We start from the raw sequence: 23,870 nt of genomic DNA, 5'->3' as shown, positions 1-23,870 counted from the left end.
AGAAGCTGTTTTTTTCTCTCCTCACTATCTCTACCTGTCTCGCTTCTTATCGACCCGCCATTCGCCTCGGTCTGGCGGTGACTCGTTATCTGCAGGCACAAGGCTGCGCGGCTCATGTACCGTGTTATCACGGCTGTCTGGGGGGCGGTCGAACATCTTGGGTCGGATTGTCGAGAGCTTCAACCGTTGGGCGCGCTTATCTCGCATCAGCTCCAAGCCTTCTCTCTACACACTCACCGATCCTCCTGCTGCATGTGCTAACCTAGTCTCTGCCGTTGTTCCAGACGAGCTACCCTAGTGTACTTCCCCAGACACCACACACAGGACTGTCTTCGTGGTACCGCACTCCGCACGAACCCGATCCTACCCATCCTCTCCGTCTTACCTGCTCGTTCTCCCTCTTTCCGCTATCGCAACCGAGCCACCAACGACACCTCCCTTGACACCACCGCACAACATATCTACCAGCCCGACCCTCCGCCGAGCTTGCCCACCATGTCCGCTACAACGGCTCAGCAACCTCCTGTCATACCCCCGAGACCCTCGAGGAGTCAAGAGAGAGCACCCCTTCCAATGGTCCCTCCACGCCCTGCCAACCGGCGCTTCCAGCGCTCAATAAGTCCCAACCCGGACCGATTTGCTCCCTCGCCGCTCAACGAGAGCCCCCTCGTCAAGTCCAAGACCCTCCATCCTGGCGGCCGCACCCATGGCGATCCCATTCCCCGTTCCACCTCCGTCGACCTCCCCTCTCTCGGCGAAGAGGGTGCCGAGTATGCCAACCTGGCCCAAGAATCGAGCCCTTCCAATGAGGAGAACACCAGTCCCGAGCACACCCGCACCGTCGGCGAGGATGTCAAGCTTCATGCGCCCAAGCCATCTCTGCCTGCCGCCAGCGCCAAGCAGCGCGTGATGGCGGTTACCCGTACCGACAGCGACCGTGCTGCCGCCTTTGGCATTGGCAGACCCAGCAGCAACGACGATTCCGCCGGCGCCTTGCCCTCGAACCGCAGCCTCAAGAAGAAGGCCAGCACAACCAGTCAGCTGTCCGCCAAGAGTGATATCGATGACGAGCATGGCATTCCCGAGATTGGTATTCAGGTTCCCATGCTCAAGCATGCCGGTGATGTCCAGGCTCCTTCACCTGCTCCTTCCACCGTCGAGAAGAAGCACCACAGTCGTCGGTCGTCCAGTCGTGGCAACCTGCCCCCTGGTAGCTACGGCTTGCACGGCCATGGTGTTGGTCCCCAGGACAAACTCGACAAGGCCTACTTCGAGAAGCACCCCGAGCTTCTCAAGAAGGAGCATGTACTACACCACTATGATCGTGTCAAGGACTTTTCCATGAGCAGTGAGGAGCTGAACAAGATCGTCCGTGAGACCATCACTCGTGGTTCTGGTCTTGGCGTCAAGAACTACTCTGGCACCCCCACCGATCAGGTCGCCTGGCAAGCCCTGGAAGAGTCGACCTCCCGTGTCGCCTCGCCTGGTCCTGCTTCTCCCAAGAAGCCCTCTTCAGTGATCTCCGACTCAGACAAGGACAAGGAAGCCCGTCGCACTTCTTCCATCGGTGACGTCATTCACGTCGAGGAGCCCAACCGCCGGAGGTCTGTGATGTTCAGCGACAACGAGTCGCCCGCCGTTGAGGAGGAGGCTTACGAGGCGCCCATCCTGGCCGAGGACGAGGTTGCCAAGGACCCGTCACCCTATGTTCACCAGCCTGCTGTTGAGCTTCCCAATGAAGATCAGCCTACTAGCCGCCCCACCAGCAGGCCTGCCAGCATCTACAAGGAGCATTCCTTTGAGCACCGCTCCACTCCCCTTGAGGATGTTGAGGAGTACGAGCCCCTTTTTGAGGACGATGACAAGGTTGTCAAGAAGGAGCCCGTCAAGGAGGAGAAGCCCAAGAGCGTCAAGAAGCAGCGTTTCCCTAGCGCGGATATCTGGGAGGACGCACCCAGCTCCGTCTACTACACGGCTGAAGTGTCTACCCCGGATCTCTTTGAAGGCGAAGACAAGTCAGAAAATGCCGCCAGCATTGTTCCTCCCACCAGAGATGGAGAGACTCCCGCTCAGGCATTTGCCCGCCACCAGGAGGAACTGGCCGAGAAGGAGGTCAGGGAACGTGGAGCCGATGGCTTCATCCCCGGCCGGAGCGCGAAGCCGCTCTGGGTCAAGCACCAACCCCATCTTGCCAGCGAAACCAAGGCTGCGGGCCGTCCCGGTATGCACAACCGCTTCCCTAGTCGGGACGTTTGGGAGGATACCCCAGAGTCCCTCCAGCTCGAGACCACCGTCTCCACTCCCCAGCAAGACGACTCTGTTCCTTCGCCAGTTGAAACCTCTTCTCCTACCACTACCGCCAAGAAGCCCGAGATCCCCGCTCGTCCCAAGCCCAAGATCTCCGGTGACGACAACAAGCCCGCCATCCCCGAGCGTCCCAAACCCGCGATTCCTGTCCGCCCCGTCAAGGCCGGCCCTACCTCTGGCGGGCTAGAACCTGCTGAGGCGGCTGCCGCCCCAAAGCAAAAGCCTGCTGTCCCGGCTAGACCAGTTGGTGGCAAGATCGCGGCGTTGCAGGCCGGGTTTATGAATGATCTTAATAGACGTCTGCAGCTCGGCCCTCAGGCGCCGGTGAAGAAGGAGGAGCCGGCGGAGGAGAAGGAGGAGGAAGAGAAGAAGGAGAAGGCGCCGCTTGTTGATGCGAGAAAGGGGAGGGCTAGGGGTCCGCAGAGACGGGCACCCAGTGCCAAGCAGGAGCCTCCCAAGGAAGCGCCTAAACCTACTGTCATATTTGGTGTGTCATCGGCGTTTACTTTCTTTGAGATTGATCCTGAAGAGGGTGAGCTCAGTGTTGGTGGTGGGCATCCCAGTCTTGGAGAGCCTGAGTCGCCGGTTGAGAAGACGGTGGAGGAGCAGGTTCTTGTTGAGGAGAAGAGGGAGGAGACTCCTGTTGTAGAGGAGAAGAAGGAGCCAGAACCGGTGCCAGAAGCCAAGGTTGAGGAGACCAAGGCCGAGGAACCTAAGGCTGAGGAGCCCAAGGAGGAGCCCAAGGTTGAAGAATCCAAGGAAGAACTGGAGGAGAAACCAAAACCCGAGGCGGAGCCTGAAAAGGAAGAAGAACCCGCCTCGAAACCGGGCATCATCGAGACGGTCAAGTCCCTGGTCACCAACATGGCCGGGGAGACGATTGTCCAGGAGAAGGTGGACCAGGATGAGAAGAAGAAGACGGTTGAGTCTGCTACTGCTGCGGAGAAGTGATTTCTTCTGGCAGATGATTTGTGATGACTTTGTGATTTTTGAAAGCTGTTGAAATCCACTCCTTTGATTGCTTTTGTTTTATTGTTTTACTCTGAGCTTTAGCGTCGAGTGGTATTTGGTTGTTTTGGGGAGGGGATTTTGAGAGAAAAGAAAGGCTTCGGTCGCTGATTTGTGTGTGTGTGGGGGGTGGTATAAAAAGTTGATATAATGAAGATTATTCGTTCTTTTGTGAGACATCAGCTCTTGTTTGTTCTGCGTGTTATATGTGTGATGTGTGAGTTGCTTATGATGGGGCTGGGGGTGTAGGATGGGACTGGATAAGCTGTTAGGCTAGCAATGAAATGTCGAAGGAGTATTTGGATCGATGAGATTTGGTCTTGAATCTTGGAACAAGCCTTGCTTGCTGCGCCCGGTATTAAAACGTTGATATTGCTGAAAAGTATATGTATTGCCCACACAGTAAGGTAGAGACGTCTGAATCTCTTTCACCCCTGGCCTTCAACATTGCCACTGATGAACCCACTCTCCATCTCAAAGCAACATCGAGCTACCCACCGTACCGTCTTCCCTCACATCTGTGATCGTTTTGCCATTTCGCAGATTTCTTTAGCAGTCTTCTCCCCTCCCAAATGGCCCAAACTCGCCGGTAATGGCTCCCAACACCCCTCACCCAGGGAAGAACCCCCCCCTTCCTTCCTTCCCTTCCTTCTCCCCCCCACCCAGGCAGCCAGCTTTCTCTTCCTTCCCTCTCTCCCTCAACAACCCCATATTATCCAATCCTCCTCACCTCCTTCCATCCCAAAACCAAGAAGAAGGCCGCAGAGTCCCACATGGTGTAGTGGTCAGCATATCAGGCTTTCAGTCCTCCTTGAGATTATCTCAGGATCTGATACTCCCTGAAGTCCCGGGTTCAATTCCCGGTGTGGGAAGTTCAATTTTTATTTTTTATTTTTTATTGCTTTTCTTTTCTCCCCCCATCGTTTATGCTTTGCGGGGTTGAGGGATAGGTTATGAAATCTGCCAAGATAGATAGATATACTCACTATATAAGCCGTGACCAAATGATTCCCAGACACAGATAGATCGATATATACGCCTGAAAACTGGCTGGATTGGCAAGTCCCTTGCTAGGTATTATTGGGTGGGCATTGAACTCTGATAGACTCGTTGAACAGATCCAGCTGAAATATCACATCTCCAAACACAGTACCTGGCAGAAGGTAATGGGAAAAAATGCTTCCCCATTACCCTAAACAAAAAAGCGAAGGTATTACCCTAACCGTACAAAAAACAACTCAACTCAAAACAACAAACAAAAACACGAAAACAAAAAGCCGGCGCCAAAAACACCAATATTCGTTGGTTCCCTCTTTCTTTTTTCCTTGCCTAGCGAAAAAGTAATCCATATTTGAGGTTCTGTCTCTGCTTCTTCTTCGTCTTCTTCTCCATCTTCTTCTTCTTCTTCTTCCCTCACAACTAAGCATCTCGATAGTAGTAGCAATAACAATAAAAGACAAGGAGCGGCTCCTTCATCAACATCACTTTACCATCCCCGTCCCCTCTTCTCATCCAACTCCCCTTTAGTAATCATATTGAACTTTCCGGCCCAGCCAGCTTCTTCCCCTCCCCCATCATCCTTCAACAACCTCACACAATCATCTGCGCCACCCCCTGCCCGCCAAGCGTCTTACTCCCAACAAAAGCCTGCCCCTTCGCCCCCGCCAACCCATAACACGCCCCCGTCAAGGTCAAGAACACCGCCGCAGCGATCAAGCTCGTCCGGGTGCTGATGCAACTCAGCCAGATCACCAGCGCCATGACCCCGTACGCGCCCGCACGCATGTAGTTTGTCGAGATCTTGCGGATTGCCGCGTCAAAGGAGGAGGAAGTAGGACAGATGCGGAGGAGGAGGGGGACTTCGACAAAGAGGATAACAAAGGAGAAAACCATGGCGAGGATGGAGAAGGCGATGATGACGATGTTGAGGGAGAAGATGGAGGAGATCATGTTGGAGAGGCCGAGGGCGAAGCAGAGGATCATGGAGAGTATTCCTAGCCATTGGCCGTAGATGCCTACACGGGGGGGGGAGGGTCAGTAAATTGGGGAAAGAGGGGATAAGGCGGAGGGGAAAGGGACGGACTGAAGTTGCGGGTTTGGAATTCTTCTTTTAGGGTCATTTTGACGGCTGTTGGATCACCGGGTGGTGATGTTGAGGATTGTGGTGGTGGATAGTGGTGCTTCTTCGCGGTTCGAAGCTCGGTAGCTTGCTTGCTTTGGCGGGTAGTTGCAGTAGCTATTCACGAACTATTCTTGTCCTGTCTTTTTTAATGCGCCTATCCCTTTTCCTGTCGATACAAATCGTGCAGTTGGTTATCCCTCCTGAGAAGGTATCTATGCCCTTCGTCGCTGCTGGTGGTGGTAGTGGATTCGTGTTGCGACGGGCGACGGCAACAATTGACGACTCGTTCGATTGCGCCTCAATCCAGAAGAAAGATCGATGGGATAATTAAAACGTGGCTTCGTTGATCGCGTTTGTTCGGTCGTTGAGGGGGGGGAAAACTGCTCTCCTTTGTCTGTCTAGCAGAGGGAGTGAGCCAGTGTTCTAATGGTAGGTAGGTAGTAGAGCTAGAAAGAGAGAGAGAGAGAGCTATTGTCGTACGTAACAAACTCCTTCACACTTTCTGAAGCGAAAGCACTGACACACACACACCGTTGGTCTTTTCGGATTCCCGGTACGCAAGAAGAGGTCCAAAGTGGGGCTAATGGTGAGGTTCCGCAAGCGCTGATTGGATAATCTGTGGCTGTAACACTGGTTACAGCAGGCCTGACAGGGATCGGTGCAATGCTGCCGCTTCTTCTTCTTTTTCTGTTGAGAACGGAGACGGAGGGAGCTTCTATTCTTCAGAGGTATTGATGAAATAGTGGTGTGCTGTTTAGTTTGGGTGTTGGTATTTACTCCACAGCGTTCTCTGTGAGGAATGCTAGCCCTGACAGCGAGCCAACTGACAAAATCCTTTTCGCAGACCAGACCAAATGGCCAGCTTTTAATAAGTGGCCGCCAAACAGGCACCCGATTTCCGAGGTCCCCTGCTGACGTACCTACCTGGCCATGAGGCTCAAGAGGTTGCGCGGCATAGCTCCATCAATGCGAATTCACCTCTTGACGTTTAAAAGGTTTAATTAACCCCAAGGTGTAGCTACTGCTGCTTAATGCTGGCGAAAAAATCAAAGTCCCCTCCCTCTTTCCCGTCAGTCCATCTCCAGACGCCGCCCACAGCAAACGTTCAGATGCCGCCGCTTCAATTTCTGGTATCTTCACGTGTTTTTGGTGTATTTGGCTATGATATGCTCACGGCTCCGTCTAAGTGGTGTAAATATCGCTCCATTATACTCGTCGCAACCGCTTAACCGAAAACGAGCTTGAAGATATCGTTGAAAACGAACCACTGGCCCTGAGGATCCTGAACGAGCTGGAAAGCCTGGGAGAACTTGAGAGGGTTGGCCTCCTCGTCAACCTGTGTGAGAAATTCGTATCAGTATTCAGCCTCGCTTCTACATATCATGTTTGAAGCATACCAAGAGCTGGCCGGTGACCAAGATCACAATACCACCAGTGGCGGTGGGCTGGGCATCAGCAGTGTCGAAGTGGTGCTTAACCTTCTGGAATGGGAGGTTCTGTAACAAATTGAGTCAACGACCGTCCTCATCGTGTCGCGTAATCAGAGCATCTCTTACGGTGAGCTTCTCAGCAATGTTGGCGGTACCGAGGGCTTGCGAAGACTCAAAGGTCAACATGGAGTTCTCTCTCTGTTTACTCCATTAGTCACCAATTCCCCCAACAGCTCGCTCGATCGAGAACATACGTAGAGACCAGCCAGGGCCTTGCGGTCGGTATCAAAGGTGGTGTAGTAGTGGGTGACGAACTGCGCTGTTGCGGGGGAAACACAAAAACAGCGCGCGTTAGCTTCTCTTCTCGCGATCGTATGTAACAGGCTTCATTGGAGCTCTGGTGGTAGTGGAAACTCACTAGCAATTCCCTGGAAATCGACTGTTTACCATTTTGTTAGCTTTTGCTTCATTTAAATCCGTAAACAAGTTTGCGCGCGCAAAGAGGAGGGCATCGCAAACACATCCGCCCTCTCCTCCTCGATAGCGCGATGGCGGGGTAACCCGAACATCTTCGATTTCCCAACCCCTCCTCCAGCTCTCCTTTTGCGCGCGCACACAACACAGCCTTGTCATATTTCCAGAGGGGAAGTCGGTATAAAACTTACAAGCCATCTTGCCGGTATTAGATTGCTTCGCAGCAGGCTTCAACCTTGTGATTTTTTTGTGATAATGTAGTTGGCGAGTAAAAGAAAAAAAAAAGGGCGGCAAGTTCCTCACGAAGGGGGAAGGAGATATCAGATCACTTTCGAACCAGGCACCCAGCCAGCAGCAGGAGCCCAGTCCCACCACCCGCCGCAGCCCAAGTTCAAAAGTGGGGTTTCCTGTGTCACTCACAAAGTGAATCTAACAGCCTTATCGATCAGGCACCGACCGAGGAAAAAAAAAGAGGATTAAGCTTGGTCACCCCTCCTCCCCGGTCCCCCCGTCTGCACTTTTCCATTGGATATAAATTTCCACTCCAATTTTTTTGGAGACACTTTCTTCCTCTCTCTTTCCTTTCTTTTCACGCACCCGCATCTTGAATGGTAAGACAGCACCCTGTTTCCTTTGCCTTTGCAACAAACAAACACCATTTACCATGATGACAAAAACTGCTCTTAAGAACGGCCAACAGAATAAATCATGTTGATTAAAAAAAATCATCAAACTCAACAGTCTGACATTATACCCAACACACACTACACACTTCACTGTTTTCACATTCAAAACAGGAGCGCTAACAATTGGATCATTAGATCGCATATACTTCGGCATCTTGACACCGCCGGTTTGGATTGGGACTTTGAGCGAGGCAGGAGTTGGGTTTTGGAGGAAAGAGGCAATCGAACCAGCCCAACAACCAACCGCCGCATTGGGCCGGCCCATTCATCAGCTTGTGAAACCCTTCACTCACGTGGGGTGGACATCCAAGTCAGCCTTGGTTTTTCAAGGCGGAAGGGGGTGTCCATTTGCTTGTTTTCTTGGGCTTCATCCCTGCGGGTTGGAATTTTTCACTTGCTGGTGGTGGGCTGGATTGGCGTGTAGGTGTTGGGCAAGTTCGATGCTCTCCCGCTCGTGTGCTACACCATGGGTAATAATATACCAAATCTTTCCACACTTCCATGTCTTGTTCGCTTTGCCTGGCCGTGACATTGTTCTCTTGTGCAGCCCAACGGCCAGAGCCATACCTGTATTGCTGATTTTGGAATCGTCCTGGATGAGGTGTTCAGGCCCATGGTACATCGGCCTGGTCAAGCTCAAGCACCCATCAAGGCCCTCGTAAAACTAATTACAGCACTCTTGATCATGCTTCAGGAATCTCACTCGCTTCCTTCCCTTCCTAGTCTCCGGTCCTCAACCTTTCTCGATACAAGAGGTTGAAACACCTCTCCCGGATAGCAAGCCTCTGTGCTTACAAGATGGTGTCGAGTTCCAAATTAATCAAAGTTTCTAGTCATGAGAGCCAGCATATCTTTCACACATCACGAGTAGCTACATCACCAATGACATTCAACCCCCCCTTGATATTCTCTTTTACACACACAACAAACTACTCTACATAAACCCAATTCCCTCCCCATTTATCAGCCCAACCCCTTCCCAAATCCCCAAACCGCAAGAAAAGAAAAAACCGCTATGCCTTCCCCCCCAAAACATACACACCTCGACCAACCAACCACCACCACCATCAAAGCAATTTCCCAGCATAGCATAGCAACCCTCCCAAACTCCTGTCCTTGCAATATCCGCTTATTCTTATCTCAAGATAATATCTCCTAATCAGTTTGTGATATAACGTCAACCTCCCCCCCACCTCCTCTCCCCCTTCCCCCACCCCCCCTCATGTATTTTCAATTTCCTTCCACTTCATCACACACACCCAACTGTCGTAATATATGCTCTCAAGAACAAACTGAGATTCGCTGGGTCGTCTTCTTTTATATCTTGTTTTCCCTTTCCTAGTTTGTCCCCACCCCCCACGCAGACAGAACGTACACACACTCGCTTACAACCACAAACGCTCATATCCACTCAAAGCTCCTCCTCCTCCTCCATCAACATCGGCGGCGGCTGCGCTACCTGCCCCGCCACAACCCCCGTTTGACCCTTGCTTGCCTGAGCAGCCTCAGCCTTGGCGAGTATATCACCGAGCGCAGACGTGAACCCTGCTCCGCTTGTCGTCCCTGGGCTTCCACTCCCCCCCAGCCCCCCTTTTAACTCCCCGATATCCCCCAGACTAGGCCTCGCCTTCTTCATCGGGCTCCCAATAATATTCGTGTCATCCGGCAGACTCTTCCCAAACATGGCCGCCAACCCCGTAGGCATGCTACCAGCGGCAGCAGAACCAACACCAGTTCCGTCCGGAGGGGTTGCGGCTCCCGTGTTGGGTGATTTGCTGGGGCTTGAGGCGGCGTCTGGTTCGGCCGAGTGGGCTCTCTTGAGCTATTTTGCGGAGAATAAGTCAGTATAGTTCAAGAAAGGAAAATGCAACAGAGTGGGAAAAACATACCCTGATCCTGTTTACACCATCCGCCAGCTCGCCCGTAAACTTGGCGTCCTCCGGGCCCAACTTTGACTTGTCATACTTGGTGTCAACATCCTCCATCTTGCCCAGGATCTGCTCGCTCAAGTCCTCGTCGTCGTCATCGTCATCGCTGTCGGCATCTATGCTCATACCCCCGTTGCTCTTCGTCCTCGACTTCTTCCGTCTTGCTGATTGAGAGTCCCTGTCCCGGAACGCGGAAAAGCCCACAGTGCCGCTTGTCTTCAAGGGCCCAAGGCCAGAGAAATCGAGCTGGCCAGAGCGTCTCTTGAGGTTGGGCGAAGTGACTTGGGGCTTTGGAGGGGCGAGGACTCCCATCTTTTGTAGTTGACCTGTTTCAGCGTCAGCGCCACGACCATACAAGTCAGAACAGCCAAATACTCACGTTCGCCTCTGTAAAAGAAAGTGAAGACCGCAAAAGGCTTATCCGGCCCGTCGATACCGGTCACGGTCTGAGTACTAATAGTCTTCGGATCAAGTGTCTTGGGCTTCGCGAAACTAGTCGTGTGCTCAACATCGGCATCGACCCCATTGTTATTTCCCTTGCCCTCCTCTTCCGAGTCGTCGTGAGCATCAAACTGAGGAGAATACTCCCCCTTCTTGATCTCGCCCGACGCAATCACCCTAAACATGGCCACCTTGATCTGGCCAGTAGCCTCGGGCGGCTCATCATCCGAATCACTAGACGAAAGAGAGTCGTCGACAGCCTCTAGCGGGGCCTTGTCATCAGCGCCATACCTAAGGGCAGCACCACGAGACCCATGGTGGGAAGAACCCGCCTCCTCCTCGAGCTTCTTTTGGCGTCTTCTGCGCTTCTCAAACTTCTGCCTTCTGCGCTCCAGCTTCTCGGCAGCATCATGTCCCTGAAGATCAAGACCATTCAGCCAGCGCTCAAGGCCAACCTCGCGGAACAAAAACTCCCGTTCAGCCAGCCCGCCGCCTTCCGACTCAGGAACTTGGACCCATCTGCTGTTCACCCACGTTTCCTCACCGGGGCGAAGAAGCGTAGCGACCTCCTCCTTGGCACGACCATCAAAGTATATATAGGCGGCAATTGTCTCATTCTCGCTCTGAGTCATAGGAATGTAGGGAGCCACGATGCCGTGGAACTTGCCCCGCTCCCCAGTGCTCGAGGGGAGAGCGCCGACATATTGCGGCTTCGGGTACGGGTTACTTTCGGTGGCTTTGGGGGCAGAGTAGGGTATCGCGAGGCCGGGGGTCAGGAGGGTAATGGAAATGGCGAACTTGGCCGGCTCAGGCTTGTTATTCTCTGGGTTGACCTGGGGCTGCGGGACCGGGATGTAAGTGTTGATACGTGACAGCCGAGACTGTTTTTGGATGCCGTATTCGGGCACCGGGGCACCATTTGCATGGATGCTCACCGCGATGCCCTTGTAGCAGGGCATGTTTGCGGTGGTAAAGGTGGCGACTCTTGTAGAAGAAGACGAATGAGGCCCCGAAATCCGGAGTTGGTTACTTTGGTAGTAAGTAGGTAGGTATTGGCTACGAACCCCGCACACGATCTGGTGGTCGGAATGGTCGGGAGAGAGTCGCCCTGGTATTCTATGGTCCGACTCTTGCTAAATTGGTTATGTCCTGTCTATAATTTCCTCTAATTTGTGTGCTTGCCCGTGTGAAAGCGGTGACGCTATCGTCCAGTCTGGGCGTAGCGAGGGGTAAGGGGAAGCGGTTGGTCGGTCGTCGATCGAGGGGTAGGCTGGATCTGTTCTGTTGTCTGTAGTAGTCGGTCGCCGAGAAAAAGTGGCTCTGTCGTCGACTAATCAAAGTGGTTCGCCGAGAGAGAGAGAGAGAGAGACGGTGTAGGAAGTAGAAGAGGGGGGGATATGCTCAAGCTGAACCAAAAGTCGGCCGAACGAGATCAAATTTCGGAAGAATGGTCGCCAGCAGAAGAAAATAGGACCTGGCAGGTGCACGGTGCCGAAACTGGATCTGGCGGGGGTCTGCGTTGGCAGTAATCGAGGGCGGTTGGGCTTGCTGCTGCAGGCAAGGCGAGCTGGATGTGCTGACCTGGAGGGGATGGCGGATGGTACCTGAGCAAGCCGAGGAATTGATACGACGGTGTTTCTGATATCTTGTCGATCCAGAAACTAACCACACCTCCGATGTCGCGATTCAGTTGGCAATTTTTCTCTTCCTGTCGTTGCCAGGTTGAGGGGTGTCCAGATGAGGCTGACTACTCAAGCAGCGGAAAATAAGAGCCCGGAGTGGTGACGCCTACGGCTTGGGTTGCGCTGTGTTTCTCGCTGGCCGTGCGTTGGCTCTCACACAGGTAGCAGTCGCGGCTGTTAGCGGCAACGCACGGCCCACCAGTGAATGTCTGGCCCTGTGTTTGTTGGCATTCAGGCACTGTCAATCACCTACCTGTTAAGGTGTTATTGTCATTCGCATTTGGGCAATATCTCAAGTCCACAAATTGCTATTGTGGAAAAGTGAATGGAAATTGCCATCGGATGACTCCCTTTGAGGTGGTGGAATTGGAATGTGGTTCGAGGACTCCATGTTTAATTACGGTTGAAAGAACGATGAGCATGTGGCAGTGTGGATAGCATCTTGTTGTCTCTCACCTGCAAACAGCAACAATTTGTGAGAACTGATTCCTGAAGAAAAAGATACTGGTCTGGTGTGCCAGCTGCACATCCAAAGTACTAAGGGGTTATTCAGGGGTATAATTTTGGCTGGTGTGGATAGATATGCATAGAAGTTTCTAAACTCACAGGGCATGATGAATTACGTCTACAATTATATATCGCGTAGAGGACTAAATAAAAGAGACCTTGACCTAATCTGAAGACCTCAAGATCTCATAAACATGCCTCCTGATTGTCCTAAAACACCTGTCAGTTATGTTGTAAGGCCTATTAATTACTTTGAATGGCCTATTAACTATCTTTTGAAGCCTATTAATCATGTCTAGAGGCCTCTTGATGATTTTTAAAGGTCTATCACTTATTTATATCGAAAGGCGTGTTGACCATGTTGAAAGGCATATCAATCACGTTAAAAGGCCATATTATACATATTGAAAGGCCTCTTAACTACACTTCAGGCATCCATTCCACATAGCAGTTTCACTTCCGTGACCACAACCTGCTACGCAATATCTACATCTACAAATCTCACTAACATGTCATTCATAGGTATCTCAAACTAACACAAAACCAAACATCTACACCATCACTCTCTCTAACCCCCTTACTCCCCCTTCCCATCCCCCCCCTCCACCTCCCCCCGTCCTGGAATCCAAACCTCCACCCCCCCCTCCTTCGTCCCCCTAACCCCCTCACCCCCGGGCACAACCCTCAGCACCTTCTGATAATACTTATCCCTAACCACCAACCCAACACCCACCCACCTCCCCACCTCCCCCAAATCATCAAACGGCACCAACCTATACTCCACCCCCCTCCTCTGCACAGGCAACAAGCTCAGACTAGTCTGCTTCGGCCCCGAAAACGCAAACGCGTCACTCGGCTCCATCGTCAGCCCAAACGTCAACAGATGATTCGACGCATTCTCAATATACACCGTCAAGACCACCAACGGGTGCGGTGTAAACATATGCGAGACCGTCGCCAAAACCCGCGGTTCCGTACCAAACAGATTGAACCGTGGCACTGGTAAAGTAGTGCTGTTGAGTTGATCCGAGACCTCCGGACGAGACCATTTGATGACGAGGGAGACGTCCAATGGTGATGGACCTCGCTCGTCGAGGGAGGCCTTTTGGGCTTTGAGCTCAAATGCTGCTTCCTCGATGGTTTTGGGGGCGACTAGTCGGCCTTCGCCCGAGGAGGGGAGATTGTTGTGCTTGATTGCGTGGCATCTGACTGATGGGAGGGAAGACAGCACCACGTCGATGTCTACCACCCGTAGTGGCTCTGATGCAAAGGAGGCATAGCGAGTCAACAGACACCAGGACTGAGATAGACCCTTGAAGGCTAAAGGAACGTCATCGTCTGGAGCGGCACTCCGGACACCATCCGCATCAAACAAGCTTGGCCATGGATCCGGGTGAACCCGCGGCAGGAGATCATAGTTTGCTTCAAACGGGTTGACAATGTTGAGTTGAAACGCCGTAGTTTGGGTGATCGGCGTACCAGGGTTGGTAGGGAGAAAGTAAGTGACCTTCAAGGTGAGGTCGTACTGACTGGAGCGATCAACTGGTGGAAGTCGAAGTTGAACTGATGAGGTCTTGGAGCTTTCAATGGTGCCCAGGGGTGCCCCTATCAGTTTGCTCTCTTCGCTGCGGGAACTGGATGATGTCTGAGACTCATGGCCTGCAATATCAACAGTGAACGCTGGGGGATTCTCGCCAAAGAGTGTAGCATCAAGTTTGGCCAGCGCCTCGATATCTTCGCCATTGGTGAGCTCAAATTCGAGGACGATGGCCTCATCCGTGTAGTACTGATCCTTCCAGACCGGGCACTTGATCTCCAGCTTCGGTGGCCTAGGCTGCACCTTGATCGCGAGTGGATTCGGACGCGCAATGCGTTTCGTGGCAGAGCCAGAAAGATACCAAAAGTTGGTTTTTGGCGTCTGATGAAACTTCAACTCATGGTGCAAGTCGAACTCCTCAGTGTCCAGGTTCACCACCAATGACTGAGCTTCCGTCTCGCCTGGTTCCCGTAATGGAATTTCAAGGTTGAATACCAAAGTCTGGCCAGGGGCAAGCGTCAGGTCAGCAGCGCCTTGAAGTATGACGCTTTTGTTGGTTGCGCCCAGGTCTGTGACTTCGGCCTCGGCATCATCGCGCGTTAGCGGGACCGCAGATATTGATGTGTTGCCCCTCTTTTCCTGTACCGCAGCAGCATCATCATGCTCTATAACTACCCGGTCCAAGCTGCCGCTGAAGTTGAGGTAGAGACTGGTCAGAGAGACAGGAGTGGACCCCTGATGCGCATTGGATTTGATCGTGAGCTGACTTCGCACGTTCTGGCCCGCTTTGCCTTCCTCTTCTCGGAAAAGAAAAGACGTCCAGATGAAGGGGAGTATTTGACCGTCGGCTAGAGACACTATTGGCTTGGACTCGGTATCGATTTGGTCAAGAGCTTTGGTAATGTCATACTCCCAGTTGGGACGTTTTTGGAAAGCTGCAACAAAGTCAGCACAACGTAAATGTGAACCTGCCATAAGAACGTACTCTGGTTCAACAGCTCCCAATCAATAGTCACCACCAACTCAGCATCGTCAAGTTCCACTGCGGCAGCCCGGAGATTCCAGCTCAACAATTCCGCAATTGTGGTCCAGCCCTCACTTCTGAATGGCAAGTCTTTCCACAACGGACGCAGCAGCTTGACAATGCCGGACCACTCCTCAGTCAGGCCGAGTTCTCGGGCACATTCCAGGGACACTTCTGCGGCCAGACGTACTTGTTCCCGCATGAGAAACTCCGAACGTGCCTTCATCAACCTCTCCACCACAAACCGGCCGTGATCAAAGCCACCACGATGTAGAGGATACTCTTCAAAAGGATCCGGACACATGTAAGTGTCATAAGCAAACGCTGATTTGGCCACAAAAGACGCCGGCGACATGCTGGGAGACCTCCTATCGTCTTCGGGTATCGCATGTGCAAAGTCCCTCCTAGCTTGCATGTGCTTTGCCGACAGACGATACCAATATCCCGTGTGATGCAGAAATTCCCATGGCTGCAACCGCTCTCCCATCACATTCTTCTCCGGCTGGAGGTACAGCTTGTGGGTCACCGGAGCCAACTCGGGGATGCTGGCCTTTTCCATCAGATTGGCCATGAGAAGCGCCCATCGAGATTCCCAAGCTTCCCATCCATAGTTTCCGGTGCCCCGACCTCGACGGTCGAGAAAGTCGGCTATCCTCTCCCGGTGGGACTGCCATCGTCGAGCAGCCGCGCTGTGCTGACCGTTCCACAACAGACATCGAAGACAGCGCACAGCCAAGACATCGGCGAGAAACCTAGCCTCGTTCCACCGTGGACTCCAACTTGGAATCACTTCCATCAGCTCCGAGCTGAGCAGGTTCTCGTAGGCCTGCTCATATGATCTTAGGGCAACATCCATCTCCTGCCGATATTCCGCGAATACGGCGCTTTTAAAGTCATAGCGCACATTCCATCCCGCCAGCGAGAGTGTTTGTGATGTGCCCGAGGTCGGTGGTACCGTCGGCTGCGGTGCCACTCCCCTGCCCCGTTTCTTCCGTGAATGCCTCCCAAGGTCCCGGTAGTAGTCCAGTGAGGCTGTGTAGAGCGTTGTCAGCATGTTCTCAGCCATGCGCTCAAGCTCCTCCTTCGAATCACCGGGCGGTACAAGAAACAAAGATTTTGCATCTATGCCACATCCTCTTCGGAGACTCTCCAATCGGTCCTGCACATGATCACCTGAGGCAGATGTCTTGTCACTCAAGAGCACAACAGCCAAGCGCGTTTTATAGCCGGACTGGCTGAGAAGGGCCCTGATGTTGTTCACATCCGTCTTGATTTTGTTGTCATTAAGCGTCGCAAGTGTTGGGTCGGAAGTAAGGGTATAGAAGCACAGTAACACACTGGGGACGAGGTCCTGGTGTTTGCGAATCCACTGCGTACCGATCAGACCGTCGGGGTATAATGGTGAGATGGGACTCAGGGGAGAGTAGGGAGAGTGTAGCACAGCAGTCGGTGAGGGCATGTCGATGCCATCTGGGAGGCGCGCGCGGCGAGGCGGTAGGAGTATTGACTAGGTATGCACATAAACATCAGGTCCCTATCTTGGACAAGATAGACATTTGCGTGGAATCGTCCACCTACCCTCTCGGCCGTCTTGACGTGGAATCGGTGCTTCTTTGGCGCATCTCGGCCATTACAGGGCAGGTTTGACGCATCGCGGTTCTGGATATATCGCAAGAGGGCATGCGCCTGGTCTGAATCGAGAGGTGGGAGCTCGGAACGGATCAGGATGGCCTGTTCCTTGAGCACTGCACTCAGGCCTGACTGGTAAGTTGGATCGCCAGATGTGCCGAGTGTGAGCAGAAACGGAACACTATGGTCCAGACTGCCAGCTGGGTATTCGTCCATGGTGTAGTGCTGTCGTTTGGTGCGCGAAACGAGGTTGACTAGAGTGGAGGTTTGGTATTTCCCCTCAACATGGAACCCCTCAAATTCGCCCACGAGAAATGACCCTAGAAGCTCGGCGATGCAAGTCTGGTGGGTTTCATCGGTAGCGTTTGATGTTTGCAATGTGTCCCAGATTTTCTGGTAACCTTCAGCAGCCACTGTCTTCAGCCATCTTCAAAATAGAGGAACCTTGAGGGGTTGGTGGTGCACACGGGGCAGCTGTCCCTGCCAGCTTCTGTGGAGTTTCCAGGGACCCCTGGTATTTGCTTATCTTATCAGTGGCATTATACCTGGCCAAATGTTAGAGGGGCAGCATGGCAGCACGTCAACACACGCGACCCCGACGCGTACCGTCTAAGTGCGTCGTCGAAAAAGGCACTTCCTTCCCCCGGTCTCCAGGCCACCAGGACAAGACACAGACAGGTCCTGTCGACTCAATTGCTAGATACTTTGAACCTGGCTTTGCTCCATACACTTTTGCATCTCCAATTTGGTCCTCCATTCGTTTTGTCTTGCCCACTTCCGCACTGTGCTTTTTTCTGGTCTTTATTTATATCATCCATGTGGTGACGCCCCTACCACACGATACCATGCCTCCACTACAGAAATCCTATTCGGACAGCAACAAGTTACCCTCCAAGGTTGGTCTTCCATCCCAACCGCACATGATTGCAGATGGTAACTAACAGGTGAATAGCGATCGCAATGGCAAAGATCGAAGACGCACCCCAACCCTGCTCCACCCAGACCTGCCCTCCGGGTCTCCTCCAAAACAAAGACCAAGCTCAAGGCATTTCAGTTTGATGCCAAAGACTGCGAGTCAGCCGCCGAGTCCGATTCTACCGTCGACTTCCTCAAAAAAGAACAGATCGTCGACTCGATTCCACAAGTAGCTCCTCAGTCCTCGCCTTCCCTGGATGACGTCCCAAAAGCCGCCCCAAAAGCCGACCAAGAGGACTCCCCTAGCGAACGGCTGATGTGGGCAAACGATATTAACCCCCACGAATCTGGAATATCGACTATACTGCTCTATCAAAATCGGAAAAGGCGTGCTAGAAGCTCGTCACCAGTCTCTTCGCCCATCACCAAGGGTACCACACCCGCTGCTGGTGTCAGGAAGACCTACCAAGGCCACGGACCTCTTCGTGACGACCCAACATCAGCGCTCTGGGGTTCCTACAACATTATTGGGACAGACGCTAGTCCATCTCGCCTTGCGAATCCATCACCTGCCGATCTGATGGTGTCTTCGTCTCCTCGCCCCGCCCGGGATGGCATGGCACCTGGCAGCCAACGGTCTTTGAGGAAAACACTCAGTCTGGGTCGGAACTGGCCCAAGAGACGGAAGCTTGGGGGACTGGACGAAACAGAGCTTGGCACCCGAACGAACGCCTCACAGTCCAAATCGGTCATGGTTGAAGAAATGTTGAAAACCGTTGGTGGTGAGCTTAGTAGATCATTCGAGGTCCAAGCCCGAAAGTCGTCCTCACAAGGATCGCAAACTGTCGACACCAGCAGAAGCCGATCTCCTTCACGAGAACCTCCTGCAAGTTCTCCACTCGCCCAGAAGCTCTCCAGAGTCGCCCCGGACGCCGCCCCCGCCAGAAGTAAGACTTCCTCGGACTACGGCGATGACGATTTCGACGATGATACTCTCATGGAGCTTGACGCTACAATACTTCCTACGAAAGAGGTCGACCCTCCAAAGGAGGAAGTCCCAAGCGCCAAACCACAGCCAAAATCCGCAGCTGACGGATTCGACGACGACGAGTTTGATGATTTTGATGTGGATTTTTTGGAGGGCGCAGAAAATCTCATTACACAAATAGAAGCACAACATGCTTCCCAAAGTCAAGCCCCAGCGCAGCAGCAAGCCCAGCCCATTCTTGATGACGGTGGGGGGGATGATGATGATGATGCTTATGGGGGTGGCTTTGATGACGATGATTTTGATGATGCCGACTTTGATGCGATGGAGCTAGCCGCCACACAAGGGGCATCTGCCCGCGCCCTGCCAACACATGTACGTATCATACGGTAGCCAATATCAAAACACCGCGACGAGGTATGCTAAGACTTTCTTTGGTGTAGCCAAGCCAAAAGCCCAAAGCTATCCAGAGGTATTTGATTACAAATGTGCTGGAGAGCTCCTATGTCGATGACCGTGGACGTGAATCCGAGGAAAAGGTATGCCATGTGCTCAGAAAAGGTGATTATATGCCGCTAAGACAACAATAGGTCCTTTGGGTAGAGCATGAGGGCACCAAGACGACGTACATGGTCCATCTCAGGGGTGACTGGGTTGATACGCAGGCTAACCCCAAAGCCTATGTTCATATCATTGGTGATTTTGAGCCTTCTCGCCGATGCATCATCGACAACAACCACAACATCATCATTTTGCACCCAGACCAGCTCATTTCCTCGACAGTGATTGCGGATTCTTTCACGTGCATGCGACGTGCTGTCCTCCAGGATCGCGTCAAGGCAACCAGCGAAGCGACGCCTGCTCTGGTCTATGGTACCATTCTCCACGAGGTGTTTCAGGCGGCTCTGATGGCCAACGAATGGACTATGGACTATCTGCGGGATGTCATCGACAAGACGCTCCAGAAGCACATGGAGGATATCTACGTCATCAAGGTCAGCATGGACGATGCCCGCAATCATCTTGTTTCGAAGATGCCGGAGCTCAGGTCCTGGGCCCAGGCATTTGTTTCTGCGGCACCCCAGGCGAATGCCAACGTTCAAGGACGAAACGGCGAAAAGATCAACATGTGTGTCAGCAAGCTTTTGGATGTTGAGGAGCATGTCTGGTCTCCCATGTATGGCCTCAAAGGCAACATTGATGCGACAGTGCAGGTCACAATGCGCGAAGGCAATGTCTCACAGACGTTGACTGTACCTTTTGAGGTCAAGACCGGAAAGAACGCCACCGCCAACCATCAGGCTCAAACTGTCTTGTACAATCTGTTGCTGTCGGATCGATACGATATTGAAATCGCCTACGGTATTCTGTACTATATGGAGACGTCGCAGACTCTCCGAATTCCCGCCATCAGACATGAGCTTCGGCATATGATTATGCAGCGCAACGCGCTGGCCTGTTATATCCGCGAAAGAAGTGTTCAGCTACCGCCCATGAAGAGAAGCAAGAATGCTTGCGAAAGATGTTATGCTCAGACGTCCTGTTTCATCTACCATAAGCTTGCTGATGGTGGAAATGGCGACACGAGTGGACTGAACGAGAAATTCGAGGCTGCCGTTCAACATCTTTCTCCGAGGCATCAAGAGTTCTTCTTGAAGTGGGAGGATCTCTTGACCAAGGAAGAAAAGGAAAGTCAGAAACTCCGCCGCGAGCTTTGGACTATGGTCAGCACCGAACGCGAGAAGGTCGGTCGATGTTTTGCTAATGTCATCATCGAGGAGGGCTCGGCGTTTGAGGATGAGAACCAGGCCAAGATTAACCGGTTCACGTACACGTTTATCAAGGAGAGTCCGGCGGCTGGGTTTTCTTTCATGGACTCGCAGCTTCAGGTTGGAGAGCCGATTGTTGTGTCTGACGAGCAGGGGCATTTCGCGCTTGCGTTGGGGTACGTTACGGCTGTGAGGAAGCAAAGGATTAGCGTGGCGGTTGACAGGAGATTACATAATGCCCGCATTCGACAGCCTGGGTTCGACGAGGTGGATAATCAGGTGTTTGCGAGTATCATGGAGGTGGCGCCCGAGGGGGCAGCTCCGGCACAAAGTCAGGGGAAGATCAAAGAGCCCCCTATTCGGTACAGACTCGACAAGGACGAGTTCAGCAACGGAATGGCGACGGTGCGGAATAATCTTGTTCAGATCATGACGAATGGTCCTCAGGGCTTTCAGCGAATACGTCAGCTTGTGGTAGATTTGATACCCCCCAGCTTCAAGTCTGCTCCCACTCAGTATTCCGTTCCGGGCAAGAACAGCTTGAACGTCGACCAAAAGGCAGCCGTGGAGAAGGTGATGAGTGCCAAAGACTACGCTTTGGTTCTGGGCATGCCCGGTACGGGCAAAACCACTACCATCGCGCACATCATCCGGGCTCTCATCGGTCAAGGCAAGACGCTTCTTCTGACGTCGTACACCCACACCGCTGTGGACAATATTCTCCTCAAGCTGAAAGACGACAAAATCCCCATTCTGCGTCTGGGAGCGCCAGCCAAGGTTCACCCCGAGGTTCGCGACTTTGTTACCCTCGCCAGTCAACCCATGTCCTCGTTTGACGAGATCCGCAGAGCCTGGCATGGCACCCCTGTGGTGGCCACCACCTGTCTAGGCGTCAACCATCCCGTCTTCAATGAGCGGGTATTCGACTATTGTATTGTGGACGAAGCATCTCAGATCACCCTGCCCATCTGCCTTGGCCCGATCAGAATGGCCCGCACTTTTGTTCTCGTCGGTGATCACAACCAACTCCCGCCTCTGGTCCAAAACAACGAGGCCCGGATTGGTGGTCTTGATGTCTCCCTCTTCAAACTCCTCTCCGACGCCCACCCATCCTCAGTGGTCAATCTCGAGCATCAATACCGCATGTCAGAAGACATCATGACCCTTTCCAACACGCTCATCTACAAAGGCAGACTCAAATGCGGGACTGAATCCCTCCGCAACGCGGAACTTCACGTTCCTCATATCGAAACCTTGAAGCAGCGGCATCATGACGCGGAGACCTTCTTTCAGAACCCCCCCGCCGGCACCCACTGCTGCCCTGCGCCGAAACCAAACAGCTGCTGGCTACACGATCTCATCACACCCTCCACCCGGGTCAAGTTTATCAACACTGATCTCCTCCCCGATAGCCAGGAGCAAGCAAAAGGCAACCGCATCGTCAACCCCACCGAAGCCAAAATCATCACCCAGCTGGTCGATTCCCTTGTTTTGTGCGGTGTGCCCGCGGAAGAAATCGGAGTCATGACTCACTACCGCTCTCAGCTCGCGCTGCTGAAGTACCACCTGAGGGGAAGCACCGGGGGGAGAGATGTCGAGATGCACACCGCCGATCGTTTTCAAGGTCGGGACAAGTCTGTTATTTTACTTTCTCTCGTCCGCAGCAATGACTCTGGCTCCATTGGCGAGTTGTTGAAGGATTGGAGGAGGATCAATGTTGCGTTTACCAGGGCGAAGGTCAAGTTGTTGGTGGTAGGGAGTAAGAAGACGCTTTTGGGAGAGGGGTCAGAGCAACAACAGGGACAAGAAGGGGAGAAGGACATGATCAAGCGGTTTGTGGAGTTGATGGTGCAGAAGCAGTGGGTGTATGATTTGGGGAGGGAGCAGTTTGAGGGGCATTATTTTTCGTTTGTGGAGGATTATTTGAGTCCGGCGAAGGGGAAAACGCCGGTGAGGAGGTCGGCGGTGGTGAAGAAGATGGTGGAGGAGAGTCCGTTGAAGGGGAGGAAGTTGATGGAGAGGTTTGTTGCTGGGGGGCTGGGGGTGAATAGGGCCGGGGATAGGAATAAGGAGAATGTTAGGGGGGGGGTGTCGAAGCAGCCGACGATGGGGAGGAAGAGGATTGGGGAGAGGATGTTGACTAAGGGGGGGCCGGTAGTGAGGGATATTTTGAATGAGTTGATGGGTTAGGATTATGGGTATGGTTTGGGAGGGGGTTTGTTAGGGTATACTGTTGTTCAGGGTTTGGTAATCATTATTGGGGATACAGTCTAGGATGGAGGTTATCAGGTTAGAGTTTTGTATTATATAGGGGTGTTTGGGTGTCATTGGCAACAAGGCAAGGGAAACAGGTATAGCAAGCGGTCTCATGGGATATACTAGAGCATGACAGCATGACAGCATGGCATGAGCGTGGAGGAAGCATATACTGGCATGAGAATACCCTCATATATCGGAAGCATTGTGGTGTATAGTGAGCATACCTTAGGAAATGCATCATCAGCTTTCGACAGCCCACGTATGTCTTTGTTCGATGTCTATACCTACTAGGTATTTTCCTTTACAGATACTTTTTCAACAAATGAATACAGCCTTGGTTTTACAGGCACCCCGCAGAAAGTCAACATCGTCATCACCATACAGAGAGCTTGGAAGAACCGCGAGTCTTACTTACCCCAACTTCTCCAAGTAGGTACATCATGGCACAGTGCGATGAAGTAACCAATCATTACACTGAATTGAGGAGGAGGAAAAATCCAACTGACCTTGTGACCACTCTCACATGATGTTGAGAGGGGAGTTCAATGCTGTGGGAGAGGACTGTGAGCTGGATAGAAATGCAGATTAGACCCCCACGGATGACGTTGGTGCCCGAACGTATACCTGGCGAAGTATAGAGAAGTCAACAGGTTGTCACTTTTCCTGAGTAAGTCACCATGCTGCGGATAGAAAACAAATAGAGCTTTACTGATAGCCAGTATGCCTGAAAAAGATCGTCAACAGGACTTGAAGACAACATAATAGGTATTCAGTAATAGTTAATACACCTTTACAGATTGTCGAAAGGCATTGAAAAGAGAGCCCAAAGGCCTTGAAAAGATAGTAGAATATGTTTTCTATCATCTTTTAAGCCCTTCATTATGCGTTGCAGTCTGTATTATTTTGTCCACGACGTGGAGTCACCAAGCAAACCTCAAATCACAGAAGTCATAGTTGAGCACTCAAGTAAACAGTCCACAGAAAACATCATCAACGCTTCCACACTCTGCTTTATACTTCAAAGCTCTACCAAACAATGCTTGGACCATGCAAATCCCCAACATCAAAAAGCTCAAACGCCATGCCAACCACATGCAAAGTCGTAGTATACAAACAAATGTACCCAACCCCCAAACCCAGAATAACGGCCCACGGATGCGCTGT

The 23,870-nt window shown here is 52.4% G+C and overlaps 6 protein-coding genes and 1 non-coding gene across 7 annotated transcripts; 2 read left to right on the top strand and 5 right to left on the bottom strand.

The window, feature by feature from the left end:
- Positions 1–495: 495 nt before the first annotated feature.
- QC763_408460 (uncharacterized protein) lies at positions 496–3,258 on the top strand (the record flags this gene model as incomplete). Its single annotated transcript, XM_062912475.1, has 1 exon — positions 496–3,258. One exon carries the CDS (start codon positions 496–498, stop codon positions 3,256–3,258), a length of 2,763 nt encoding a protein of 920 aa, XP_062765884.1.
- An 824-nt stretch (positions 3,259–4,082) lies between these two features.
- Positions 4,083–4,187, bottom strand: QC763_0067430. The gene has a single exon. It is a non-coding gene; the product is annotated as a tRNA-Glu (tRNA).
- Positions 4,188–4,905: 718 nt separating this feature from the next.
- On the bottom strand, positions 4,906–5,435 carry TVP18 (Golgi apparatus membrane protein tvp18; the record flags this gene model as incomplete). The annotated part of the gene is made up of 2 exons (XM_062912476.1): positions 4,906–5,330; positions 5,399–5,435. 2 exons carry the CDS (start codon positions 5,433–5,435, stop codon positions 4,906–4,908), a joined length of 462 nt encoding a protein of 153 aa, XP_062765883.1.
- Positions 5,436–6,662: 1,227 nt separating this feature from the next.
- Positions 6,663–7,775, bottom strand: NTF2 (Nuclear transport factor 2; the record flags this gene model as incomplete). The annotated part of the gene is made up of 6 exons (XM_062912477.1): positions 7,533–7,775; positions 7,286–7,306; positions 7,122–7,186; positions 6,994–7,065; positions 6,835–6,933; positions 6,663–6,773 (listed from the first exon to the last, which is right to left on the bottom strand). The coding sequence occupies exons 1-6, from the start codon at positions 7,537–7,539 to the stop codon at positions 6,663–6,665; spliced, it is 375 nt and encodes a 124-aa protein (XP_062765882.1). The 5' UTR covers positions 7,540–7,775.
- Positions 7,776–9,438: 1,663 nt separating this feature from the next.
- QC763_408490 (uncharacterized protein) lies at positions 9,439–11,355 on the bottom strand (the record flags this gene model as incomplete). The annotated part of the gene is made up of 3 exons (XM_062912478.1): positions 9,439–9,843; positions 9,917–10,281; positions 10,335–11,355. 3 exons carry the CDS (start codon positions 11,353–11,355, stop codon positions 9,439–9,441), a joined length of 1,791 nt encoding a protein of 596 aa, XP_062765881.1.
- Positions 11,356–13,162: 1,807 nt separating this feature from the next.
- On the bottom strand, positions 13,163–17,245 carry QC763_408500 (uncharacterized protein; the record flags this gene model as incomplete). The annotated part of the gene is made up of 3 exons (XM_062912479.1): positions 16,725–17,245; positions 15,108–16,653; positions 13,163–15,057 (listed from the first exon to the last, which is right to left on the bottom strand). Exons 1-3 carry the CDS (start codon positions 16,989–16,991, stop codon positions 13,163–13,165), a joined length of 3,708 nt encoding a protein of 1,235 aa, XP_062765880.1. The 5' UTR covers positions 16,992–17,245.
- Positions 17,177–22,637, top strand: dna2 (DNA replication endonuclease-helicase Dna2; the record flags this gene model as incomplete). The annotated part of the gene is made up of 4 exons (XM_062912480.1): positions 17,177–17,671; positions 17,728–19,067; positions 19,127–19,217; positions 19,269–22,637. The coding sequence occupies exons 1-4, from the start codon at positions 17,345–17,347 to the stop codon at positions 22,635–22,637; spliced, it is 5,127 nt and encodes a 1,708-aa protein (XP_062765879.1). The 5' UTR covers positions 17,177–17,344.
- Between the last annotated feature and the right edge of the window lie 1,233 nt (positions 22,638–23,870).

Source organism: Podospora pseudopauciseta, chromosome 4, assembly GCF_035222475.1.
Source record: "Podospora pseudopauciseta strain CBS 411.78 chromosome 4, whole genome shotgun sequence".
NCBI lineage: Eukaryota > Fungi > Ascomycota > Sordariomycetes > Sordariales > Podosporaceae > Podospora > Podospora pseudopauciseta.
The sequence above is the reverse complement of the archived record's forward strand: the minus strand, read 5'-3'. Positions and strand labels throughout refer to the sequence as shown.